Below are 13,417 nucleotides of genomic sequence, written 5' to 3'. Positions count from 1 at the left end.
AATTATAACTCAAGAATTTACTAATTTAACCGTTGTATATAATGCATTCAATAACTCACTGCGGTTGGCCTAATTTGTCAGTTTTTGGTGTCCTGGCCGACAACTGAGTCGTATCATATGCCAGTCATGGCCTCGTTAATGTCTCTTCAATATTTGTAACACAACGTCAGACATTCTTTTGGCAAATTTAACATATACACACCGGAAAAGTGGGTTATTTTCAAAGCCGAGGATCTCTCCATATGTTATGGTTATTTACAGTAACGCCGAAGAACGCGTGCCTAAAGACGGGTTATATGACCAACCAAAATGTGTTCGATCTGTTAGGTACAAATTAAAATCCCCAAATAAATGTTTATTCTTCAGTTCATATTTGTTTTCTCAATTCAAAAGCAACGACATTTGACCTCTTAGCTTGTGCTAAGGAGCTGTGCGTAAATACAGTTATCATAAAATCGTATTATTCGGCCCCATATCAGGTAATACACATGTTAATTTCATGTAAACAAACGAACATTTACACTCGTTGTGTACGTTGCATAGGAGAGGGTTCGAATAAGACTCTACGCGACAATCACCCTTTAAAGTGGATTTTGTTTGTTCTCTTTTGAGATTGCGTATTATTTATTTATTTATGGGTTAAGTATGCATGCCTTATATCGATTACTAGTATATTGATTTGCGTAGTTCAGTCGCGCCATCGTGCAGAATATTATTTGTTTCATTGACATTTTGGTGAGAGCTATCATGCTTGTATTTCATTCCTGTCTTCTAAAAAAATAGTATACACACATTGACAGAAACTCTTTGTTGAATATACACGACGTAGAAGAAAATATATGAATTGCAGAATATGTTTTGTTATTTTTTGTTAGTTTGAAATTCACAGTTATTCTTTTCACAGTCCCTTAAACTTGCATTAGGAATTCTAGAAACGTCGGCTTCTCTTGCGATTCTGTGATCATCTCGCAATTGACGTGACTTCCATAATTTGCACATGATCTTGCATACCCTCATCTTATAAATCCATCAACATAATTAAAGTATAAAAAAAATGTATTTACAAAGTGTAATGCTATTAATAATGATTATAATAATAGCTATGGTGCACAGTGAATGCTAAATATAAATTATCATGCGAATGCGGGATGGGTGGGGGTAAAACGCAATCAAACTATGCCTTGGATATCTACATCGATGAAATGATCGTTATGACAGTGAAGTTATAGTTAATGCTTTGTTGCATTTTAAATCAATTTATACTTTCCTATGCTCTTTGAAAATCTGAGAATCGTATATTAAACATTTTTATTGGTGTTACAGTTAACTGTTACATTTAAAAGTTAAACTGGCTTGGAATTGGCCTAAATATGTAGAAAACATTCTAGTAACTAATGGCATGGATCATATCTATGGAAATGAAATACCCCAAAATCCAAAATGGATAAGAAGTTTTATCAAAATCAGTAAAGAAAATGAAATAAACATGTTTACACAAAATTTAGAAAAGATGAAATCATTAAAACACTACTGTTGGATTAAAAGAAACATTAAAAAAGAAAATTACATTAATTTAAAACTAGGTCAAACTCTTTAGATCTTGAAGGTAACAAAATGGGATGGAAAAATTACAGGGGTAATGGAATTTGTGCAGTCTGCAATCAGGGTAAAGAAGACATTTACCACTTTCTTTATCTTTGTAAGGAATTTTATTTAGCATTAAAAACCTCACCGAGAAAACAATGTTGAATCTTCATCGCTAATGAATAGTTTTCTTTCAGGGGGGGGGGTGAATTATAGGTTCAATTTCCTTTTTGGTGATACACTATGGAACATAAATGAAAATGTGGGAAATACCTCATCAGCTTTAATTAGGAAATATGTAACTGATTTATGGCAATATAGAAAAGAAATGATGAATGTAATTTAAATATATGTATTACTGTTTTCATGCTGCCGATACAAAGGTTGAATAAACATTATCATTATTATTATTATTATTATAGTAATGTAACAAAACACAACATCAAGTAATGACCACATCTAAATCTAAATTGTAAACAAAGGAATTACTGTGTATATGCTTTAATTGTCTGTGGCTCGAAAATCAAAATGCACCCAAACGCGCAAAATTATCCAAGTCCACTCATCAATAATGATTTTGCCCGCCCACTAACAAATGCGCCAAATTCCCCCTGCTCCACATAAATATTGATTTCCCCCGCCCTAATAAGCACAATTCTCCCCTCACCATAATTAATTGTCATTCGCCCACTTGCAAAACATCACACGAACAGCTCCGAGGAATAGCTTCGTTGACTGTCTCTGATCTTTGGTGTAAACTATACATTTTAAATTTCTGTGTCGTCTATTATTTGCCGCGGTTTCAGCTTTTCGTTTGTTTTACATTGTTTGACAACATTTCATATAAATGATTAAACATTTGTATAATAGTAGAGAAAAAAACACACACTGAATTTGTTCAAACAAATGTGTGGAGTAGTCAAACCAAAAACAAACAAGCATCAACCTTTGACCCCTGCGAAGTCAAGCCACGTCGAGGAAGCTTCTGCTGTGTTTTGTTGCTGTGTTGGTGAAATTTTGTGTGTGATTCAAGTTATGTAGTTATTGAAAGGACAGAGTATCCATGCCGAAGCGTTATTGCATCGAAGGAATCTGTGAATACGTGAAAACATTCGACCGTATGTGATCACAACCTTATTGTATTACGAGCAGCACACGGAAGTCACCTGCCGGTATAATCTCTCTAAAGCTCACGGCTGTGAAACTTCCATCCAATCATTGCGACGCTCCTTGTTGTCATTACTGTAATTAAGAATATCAGTAGAACAGTGAATTTATTATGACATTTGTTGTACTTGATCACGGTTACTAAAAAAGAACAGTGACTTGATGACGTTAAATAACTGTTTTGAAACGAGTCTGTGTTCACATTCTAACTGTGTTAGTACGATAATTTAAATTTCGTTTTCACCATGATGCTTAGAAGACGGAAACAAACTTTGAAGGTAGTAAAAGAACTTGATGCATTTCCGAAAATACCCGAGAACTACCAAGAGACAACAGCTACTGGAGGGACGGGTAGGTCTTAACTTGAAAGCAAATGATTGAGAATTACTGGTAGTATTATTCATCTCTATAGAAATTATGACTAAATTTGTACTTGGTCAACAGTGAGTGAGTATTGAAGTCCGAGATCATTCACAGAACATTGTGGGGGTATTATATAACAAAATGATCGTCATGTATGTGCAAATTGTGGTACATATCTGATGATTCATGTGGTTTCTATGAATTCATTACTGAACACTATTCATGAGCATTTTATTTGAAATTCAAACACATTAAAAATTGTTATATATAAACATTATTATGTAAATTAAAGGTATTTCAAATGTACGCCAATCAGACATCAATCGTATGCAAACTGAATGTGAATTGTAGGCGAAATAAACGTGAATTGTATGCAAATCAAACATTATTATGTAAATTAAAGGTATTTCAAACGTACGCCAATCAGACGTCAATCGTATGCAAATTGAATGTGAATTGTAGGCGAAATAAACGCGAATTGTATGCGAATCAAATTGTATGCTGTCTTCACACTCGTATATTTCAATTATCCAGCATATAATAAATGCACCTTTTAGTAAATGTATGCTTTTGTTAGAGATGTTCCTCTAATACCTCAAATACTATAATATAACTACATGAAAGATCTGAGTTCAACCTTAAACTAGATGTATAAACTCAAACATGACTGATGATGATTTAACTTTTATTTTTCAGTTTCAATTTTAACATTTTCACTTATTGCAATACTGGTTATATCTGAAATACAATATTATTCTGAGACGACTATGAAATATGAATATGAAGTTGATACTGATTTGACGAGTAAATTAAGATTAAATATAGATATCACAGTGGCTATGAAATGTGACTGTAAGTATTCATTTTAAAATGCACTTTTTCTGGAAGCCTGATTTATGGTGCTTCACTTGTACTGGTACAACTTGTGGGCTTTGATAAAATGTACATCAGGCTGCTAATATGATGAGAAACTGCTTGCTTCCATCTTATCATCCTCCCAAGAGTAGAATATAAGGGAATTCAGGTGGTTGGCTTTAGATAATGAGTTCCAAATTAAAAACTGGTACATCATTTGAAACTGGTACATCATTACACTGCTGCATATATTCTATAAATAATTACGCTCTAATAAAAAAGCAATATGTGATTTTATATGCAGTGATTTTGTATACCATGCCGTAGCTCTTTGTTAATTAATATTATGGGAACCATAATTTGCTCCTGCGCATTGTGACTATCACCGCCCCTCAAATAAGATCAAATCACATATTCATTTTAGGCGTTATTGTAGATGAGAAATGCAGAGTTTGGTTTATTTACCTCATCATTTGGAATATTTAATACACTTAAAATTATTATTTTCAAAGGTTTCAAACCCCTATTAAAAACCTGAAATGTACATATTCCTATAAACATACCCCAAGCACAACCCTAATCCTAACATTCCCCACCAGGAAAACTTTATAATTCTAAAGTATTGCACTTGTGATTTGTGCCCATAAAAATAGCATTCCTAAGACAGGACTATCACGCACATAATACTACACCAATGGTTCATTTTTATTTTGATCTCCCAAACTTGCCTAAAACAATACTATGCCAATTTGCATATTGGATCAATTTTGGATAATTGTTGCGTCTCTTGTCTAATATATTGATTACACTGGAGCTCTTTCTATTAAAGCGTTTTTTGATTTTCAGATATTGGAGCAGATGTTTTAGACATGACTGGTGATACTGTGAGTGCTTCATTCGGCTCACTGAAAGAACAAGCCGTGCATTTTGAACTATCACGAAGGCAAAAACAGTGGCAAAAGTAAGTCTATGCAAATATTATAATAACACATGAGGAAACCCTGGTTCATTTCACCTAGAAAATAACCTATCAATGTGTTCTCACATAGTGTTTGTTTGTGTCTTCGCGTTACTGATGCACTTACCACTCTGTCAATTTCTATCTTTTTTTTTTCTTTATTCCCTAGTTATAAATCAGTCTAGTATATTTTAGGCATTGAAAACTGAAATTTTGGTTCTGGTTGACTGCACCATTACGAGATAATATTTAAAGTTGCATTCACATGTTGTGAAACATCACGCCCAGTAACAAGCTAAATCCATAAAAGCTGTGAAAATGATGTTTTTTCTAAAAAATATGACTTTCATCCATTTAATTTTGAGAATACTAATAGAGGGTCTTATCCTTTGGACAAACATACATGTACCTACAATGTAACTGACTTTCCAGGACAAACCACTAAATGAGTGTATTTACAAATTTCAATGTCATATGTCAGTTCATTATGCACAAAAGCATTGCTTATTGTTGTGACTAGTATTTTATCATCAGGAAAAACTAAGTGTGATTAAGGTAGCGAGAAGGGAAATTTTCACTTTTTTCTTGATTTTTCAAAAATTTATAAAACTGTTACTTTAGACCTTGATACATCACCCCAGGTTTACAAAAGATCGAAATTGCGAAATAACGTTGCTCAAATTAGTGTTTTAAAACACTAGCAGAAAAGATTACAACTGCCGTTTCGTGGATATTTGCATAGTGTTTATCTTTGGAAGGAATTAAATGATAACATCTTATCTGTATACTCTGTTGTTGACGATTCTGATATAACGGGTGATAAGCTTCCAGTTGCAAACAATGTGTGTTTATCTAACGTCCATTGTCAGCATTATTGTCAGTCGAGACTTCGTCGGAGAAACATGGTCATACAGTACTCATTTCGCCCAACCTTCCGCTTTTACATCGACCGCTTATCGCTTAATTTCCGACCACGCGGTCTTGTCCGACCGGAAACCGACCGCATTTTAATCGGGTTTTTTATTCCGCTCGCTCGCTCATTGAAAACATTGACCGCTCGCCCAAACACTGAAAACTGGCACATGGGTGGTCGAAATGGTGGTTTTGATAGTAAAGTGTGAACATACAACTAGTATTAACTATTATTACATTCTGAACGACACTTCAAATCTAATAGCTGTATTACACTTGTATCGTGAAAGCAACTGAACTGGGACCTCTTGTTACGTGTTTTGGGTGCTTGTTCTAGATGTAATATTTTTATTTTTATTTTAATGAGACAGTTACGTGAAAAAAAGCCTAGGTAACTCTTTTTGACAGAGCAGAGAAACGAGGAAATGTTAGTGATTAATTCCAAAAATAACGATATCGAATCCACATCGGTCCACGTCTGGTAAAATTTGACATTCAATTTTTAAAATTAAGTCACGATCATTGAATGAGCTCGGTCTATACCGTATACGTATCGCAAAAGTGTTCCCACAAAAAATATTTTCGACTAAAAACGGCCACATGCCCTGAAAAAATCGAACAGAGCTTGACATGTGTGAATAATTTATTGGGCTTAAATGAAAAACGTGTCAAATTTAGTTATAGCCATAACTATTTGGTGGCCAGTCGATGAACAATTCAAAGTCCTTCAGGGCTGAAAATCATCGACGCTACTCTGGTTTACTTTATTTCACAACTTGCAGAGAAAACTGATTCGCGTGAGCTCTAATGTATCTTAGCCTAGTATTTTCTTTTTGAACTAAGGTCAAATTCCATCAGTTTGTCAAAATATATGTTTTTCAGCGAATAATTTTGAAGCCTGTCACAGCACAAACAACTATGTGAATCGACGCCGGTGATTGGATTGTACGACGACCCTTCAATTAGCGTCAAATATGCTTTGTTACAACATCATTGATTGGCTGAGAGTCACCTGATCGGAGCACGAACTGGGTCACAGAACCATATTTGTCCGTATTATCAACAGGACTTTGCAAAATAACCACACCCACATTTTCAATCATTTTTAGCGCGGAAGTTGCCAACAAATGTAAAAAAAAATCATGAATTTCATGGATTCGAATAAAATAAAGCAAGCGATTGATAAGGATGATTATTAATATTTTCCCCGATGCTCTTCGAATTTTTATTTTTTTTTATTTCAAGGTAAGAAATGGCTTGCTGAAGTTGCATCGTCTTCAATGCGGTTGTTTCACCGCGAACAACTCTAGCTCTGTTTTGGGCATGGTTTAGTTTTGCGATGTAAAATAAAATATATATTAAAATAATAATACTTGATTAATTATTTGGGGTTTCAGCCCACAAATTACGGACATGATCTCCATGAATTACGGTCAATGTTTGTCTTCTCTCGGCTGATTGTCACGGTGTTGATCGACGCCCTTCCTAAACTCAGTATGGAGAAACCAACGGGGATCGACATTCCAAACAAACAATCGAAATTATCAACGAAAGACGAGATTTTTCTAGATATTTACAAACATACTGTCATGACAAACATATGTAAAATTAACAAATACACAAAGAGGTGTACGATTAGGTTTTATTTTAGGCTTAGAAATATTTTCTTTCACTCAGCCCATGCATGTAACTGCCATTTAGCTTTACGGTCCTTCAGCATCGGGGGAAAACAACAATAATTATACAAAACACATTGCGAAGACTCAACAATCAGGAAAGAAACCCCAGACAACCCTGTCGTACTTGTGTTGAAATACATTTTGTATTTCACGTCAGAATATTGTTTAAAATAAAATATTCAGTCCAAGCCAAATCGAGGTCAAAGGGTCAGGTTGCGTGCATATAATTATATATAGTTAAAACAAAAAGTATTTGAACTTTTGTCAGCTGTTCAACATCTATAAAAATCAGAAAGACAATTATAAGACAATGTGAACCTCGGAAATTATTCTGTTAGTCACGGTTTGAATTTTAAATGCGCGCGAGCGAGCAGGTGGGCGGTGATATTTCGGGGTTTGCGCGGTCGAAAATAAAGCGGAAATTGTTCGGTCGAATTCAACAAGCGGTCGCAAAAGCGAGAGAAAAAGGTGACTGGAAAGCGAAAGCGGGCGGGAGGTTGTGCGAAAGGAGTACTGTAACTTTGCACAACTTTCTTTTAAATCGTTTTATTTTCCAAGTCAATATTCTATTTTACTAATATTTTTTTTTTCTAACGCAATGGCGAAGAAAAGAAAGAAAGCGTTGACAGACGAGGCAAAGAAAAACCTGCCACTCAGTGTCGCACTCTGACACAGCAATTTTTTTTCAAACATCGGCCATTTTGTTTCACCATGAAAACCGTTTTATTAGATGTCTTATCTGAGACACTTGAAGGATTAGCTTGTTTGTAAACTGTCAGCGTGTACAGTGAGACAGTAATGTTTGTCAGAGGATTATCCCTCGTTGTTCGTTTGCATAACAATGGAAAACCCGAACGTTCCTGGAGTACGGACTCAAATGCCAGCAGTTTTCTTCATTTTTCGCGCTCGAGCTTGAAATTATTCATTATCTGACACTCTTTATGAGTTCTATGATATCAGTGGTTAATATGTTTGGCCATTTTTAGTGTATATTTATAATAATGCAGCAAATCTACAGTGTTTTATTAACCAAAACTGTTTTTCGCGTTTTTCTCGAGTTGAAGTTTTGATCGAGAACGACTCATTGGGACCGCCGCCAAATCAAGTGCGTTCGGACTAGGACATTCAAACTCGCAGTTATCGTTCAAAAGATAATGATGGTGCGAAATATGTCTGGGTTTTTAAAGAAAATGCTTTGTCACAGAATAATAGTCTGTTAAAGGTGCCAAGTATGAAATAATTTGGGGACAAAAAAACAAACCTGCATAGAAATCGGAATAATAGGTCTTTTGATTATCGGAGACGCATTTCAATGGACTTGATTACGGACAATGTATAACTTAAATTTCACCAGGAAATTCCGCAGTGTGCTCTCGCAATCGCGTACTTAGTCATTTTTACAAGGTTCGCCATTTTTGATGTCACGTGATAATTATGTAAACAATGTCTGTCCAGTTTGTGCGAACTTGCACCTCTATACTTAGTCTTTTGATATATATAACCTAAATTACTGTTCTGAACGAGACAACAGACAGAGAATGTTTTATTTAAAAACGTCACAAAACCTTCTCGCTACCTTAAGCACACCACATAATTTGGACAACCGTTTGAATTTTCCTAACTGGATTTTGTAGCAGGTCTCTGAAAATCTGGCCGATATGAATATGTAAACATTTGTCATTGTGTAAGCAATTCCTATGCACATTTAAAGTTCTAATTATTGTGCTGGTTTACTTATAAAATGCTGTCTTAAATTCATATTCTGATATTAATTTCTCATCACCCATCCACAATCTCAACATTTGGTGGTGTGTATATTGGTATGTGTATAGTACCTACCACACAAACTTGCAAAGTAGAAACGCAACTTTAAAGTCACATTGTAGATTATTATCCAGTCATGATTGTAAAGAAGTAAGTTATTTTGGTAATCAAAATTATTCTAACCAAAACCAAAATTTTCTAGCTTTTCAAGCGAATTGTACATCAAGAAGTTAATGTATTCAGCTTTCTATGTGGTGATGTTTTTTTCAGAAAACTTCAAGCAGTTCGCTCAGCTTTAGCAAACGAACATGCTATTCAAGACTTGTTGTTTAAAGTAGGGTTTGATGGTTCACCTACCTCAATGCCAGAAAGAGAAGATAAACCAGCGGGTGCACCTAACTCCTGTAGGATTCATGGTTCTATGTCTTTGAATAAGGTATCGTGTCCAATACAATATACTGTCATGTTTAGTATCTGTCTCATGCTATGCACATAACTTTGTATTTTGAATCATGCTGCACAATGACATTGGTGTCTATGTGAAGCTACTTACAAGATTGTGTTTGATTGGCTACCCATCCTTAAAACCTAACAGTCGGACCAATCAGAGAGCAGCTTGTTTGTCGACAGTTTTTTTTTTTATGTATCTAATTTTCCTTGTATGTTCTTTTCGACTCAATTGCAATGTTTGCGTTTTCAATGCCTGTATTGTTAAATAATAACTTGTGACTGGCCACAAACAAAAGAAAAAAGAGTACTCAACATTTCTGAAATGTGCAGGAAATTAAAATAAAAATAATTTGAATGTTAACATCTTGACCAAAAATAACACAGTGTATTGTATTTTTAATTATTAAAACACAGTTCTTTTGCTTACAATCTATATTTATTTTCCGTTTTAGGTTGCTGGTAATTTCCATATAACACTTGGCAAATCTATACCTCACCCTAGAGGCCATGCCCACCTAGCTGCATTCATTAGCCAAAGTCGTAAGTGTACTGTCTAAATGATTTCACCTGATCCCATGTAAGAACAGCATACATGTATGTTTATTTTAAGCACTAATCATAGCATACTCATAGCAGTTAATTTGTTGAATTAATCAAAAGAAAAATTATGCAATTTTGTACAATCAATAATTATTGATACTTTGTTTTTTATTCTCACAAAGATCATTGCTTTCAACTATGACTTTAGATTGAATTATACACAAAATAATGTGTATCATTAACCCATTGTGTATGGTCATCTTCTCCAACTTTAATTGATCCAGTCATCTTGGAGGAATAGTTTTTGACAACATGGCTGTCAGTTGGCCATACAAATGTATTGTGTTAGATCCCCCCCAAAAATTAGTACATGCTGTACCTACTTTGAACACAGAAACTAACATTAGACATATAAAAAAATAACCACTAGTCGGTCATATTGAATAGTATCTTGAAAACAAAATAAACTTAACCTGCAGGTAAACATGTGTTTTCATCTAACTAAATTTGATTATAATCAAGCTAGTCAATTTGATGACATGTTAATGCAAGTATTAAGATTGAGGTAAATTTATATCAAAATGATCACTAGTCACTCAGTCAAATTTGTTTGGATCAAAAGACAAATTGTAAACATAATTTTTAAAATGATTAAAAATGAATAAATCAATGCATATTCAAGAAAATGTTTACGACTGATGTACAGAATTCAAATTATGTACCGTTGTCTGACTTTGGAGACTAAAAGCTCACAATAATAATATTTTTATTCTTATGTTTTTGTTTACAGAATATAATTTTTCACACAGAATAGATCACTTTTCATTTGGTGTTCCTACTCCTGGTATAGTGAACCCACTGGATGGGGACCAACGAGTTACACAGGAAAGTAAGTTTGCCGCATCCTTGTTTTAGCACTATTATTGTTGGTGCATCATTTTACACATTCCTATGTGCTTTTCTACAATTTGTCATTGGCTGCATATTTATTTTGTGAAAAATGAAAAAAGTATTTAAAGGGTTAAAAATTTAAAGGGTGGTGGTCATTGTGATGTGTCATGTTTTATATGGGTCCCATGCGATGTATGCATACTTGTGTTTGTAATGTAAACTCACATTGTTTGTTTGCACAGAATTTGAATGTGTGATGCACGACGACCAACGTTCTTTATATTGCAAATGAAAAGACCATGTCATTGAAGGTTTTGAAAATTGTCCCTTTTACATGTGCTTGTGCGCACTTTTTGCATGTTTTTGTTTTACTTTCATAAGTATCTAAACAGGATATATTGAATAGCGTTTAAATGAAAACTGAGTAATGTTGAAATATTTTTCAGAGGATTGCAATGTACTCTTGTTTGGTCATAGTTCATGCACCTCAATATTAATATGTTCAATTTCTATAATAACACTACATGTATATTTCCCTTGTTTGCAGATGCACGAATGTACCAGTATTTTATACAGATTGTTCCAACGTGTGTGAACACAAGACGTGCTTCGGCAGACACTCATCAATATGCAGTCACGGAAAGGGTATTGAAGCATTCTATATTTATTGAGTCAAACAAAAATTTATAAAGCATACGTTTGGCCGAAACCAATGCAGTGAGGCATTCGCATGCTGCAATTATTTTAAATTAGCATATTGGTCTAGGACTGGGTGAAGAGGAAGCTACACTAAAATTATGTTGTGATTTCTACCATTGCACTTATTAATTTACCCTTATCTCTTATCTGTTGAAGGACCGCGTTATAAGTCACTCCAGTGGCAGTCATGGTGTCGCAGGAATATTTTTTAAATACGATTTATCATCGGTCTCTGTGAAAGTAACAGAGGAATATCAGCCATATTGGCAGTTCTTAGTACGACTTTGTGGCATCATTGGGGGTGTGTTTGCAACATCAGGTAGGTTCGGATTCTTTTGTTTGGATGACATCACTCAAATGTACTACTGTAAAATCTGTATTAGAAGCCACGGCTCCTATTAAATTAGTACAATGCAACAGAGGGGATGCGGCTTCTGTTACAGCATCTACACACATAAGAAATGATGAATTTTTGGTTCTCAATTGTTCAAAAAGAATGGGTGTGACTTCCATTAGGGATGCGACTTCCATTAGGGATGCGGCTTCTAATACAGATTTTATGGTATCAGAAATTACATAGGTGATTAATTTCTCCCACATTGTTTCTGACTATTTGTGGTCAATATATATATATATATTTGACTTTGTAGGAATGTTGCATTCGCTGATTGGTTGCCTATATGACCTGATCTGCTGTAAATATCAATTTGGAAAATACAAACCAAAAGAGGTTGGTATTCAGTGATGTCTTTGTTAACTTTAATCATTGTATATTCTTATAACATTTGAAATTAACTCCGAGAAGCAAGCACCATGACTTCCATATACAAAATGAAATATTACTAAAATAATGTGTTCTAGTGTACACTGTGTATACTAAAGCAAATAATTTTATATTCTTTTCATATTAAAGTTTATGGTAGTTTTTTTTTTTGGTGTAAAACTTTAAACAGAATGGAATGTTTGTTACATTTTATGTGTTTCTGTCTTGTAGCATAAAGCTTCCACTGTACCAGTGCATCATTTAAGACCATCCGGAGATCAAACTACAGATGAACCTAGTGTCAATTTTGTCTTACAAACACAGCAAGAGGTACCAATGAAACAGTGAATATGCCATCCATCATCGAGAGAGAGAAGCAGTACTAGATAGAAGATTCCATTTCATTGGTTGTTGGGCTTAATGAGCTAGCCAATCAGAAAACACTTTTTTTGTGGATCTATCAAATAGTGGCTCATAAAATCACCATTTTATTGTACCTTTCTTATTTTTATTACTATTTGATTCTCATTTTAATCTAAATGCTCCAATTACGAAATGCTAGCATGTTTAGCAACTACTCAAGTGGGAGAGATTCGTTTTTTGACATCTGCTGAAAATTTTGTTATCTGGGAAAAATCTTTGAAACTCTTTTCAATATACATACCTTTGATGTTTGTGTGGTCTCTGGAGGAAATAAAACCTATTTAACTATAATTATTGTTTTTCATTAATGTGTTTCTGTACAAATGAACCATCTGAATAAGTAACCTTCCACTACGAGTAAAATGGTTT

The 13,417-nt window shown here is 34.3% G+C and overlaps 1 protein-coding gene across 1 annotated transcript; it reads left to right on the top strand.

Annotated features, from left to right (window-relative positions):
* Positions 1-2,540: 2,540 nt before the first annotated feature.
* LOC100377730 (endoplasmic reticulum-Golgi intermediate compartment protein 2-like) lies at positions 2,541-13,339 on the top strand. The gene is made up of 10 exons (XM_002736124.4): positions 2,541-3,102; positions 3,811-3,966; positions 4,816-4,930; positions 9,553-9,718; positions 10,185-10,272; positions 11,063-11,161; positions 11,711-11,808; positions 12,019-12,181; positions 12,513-12,592; positions 12,857-13,339. Exons 1-10 carry the CDS (start codon positions 2,997-2,999, stop codon positions 12,971-12,973), a joined length of 1,188 nt encoding a protein of 395 aa, XP_002736170.2. The 5' UTR covers positions 2,541-2,996; the 3' UTR covers positions 12,974-13,339.
* The last annotated feature ends 78 nt before the right edge of the window (positions 13,340-13,417 follow it).

The sequence above is a fragment of the Saccoglossus kowalevskii genome, chromosome 1 (assembly GCF_978046115.1).
Source record: "Saccoglossus kowalevskii chromosome 1, keSacKowa6.1, whole genome shotgun sequence".
Classification (NCBI taxonomy): Eukaryota; Metazoa; Hemichordata; class Enteropneusta; family Harrimaniidae; genus Saccoglossus; species Saccoglossus kowalevskii.
Note: the sequence above shows the minus strand (reverse complement) of the source record. Positions and strands in the feature narration are given on the sequence as shown.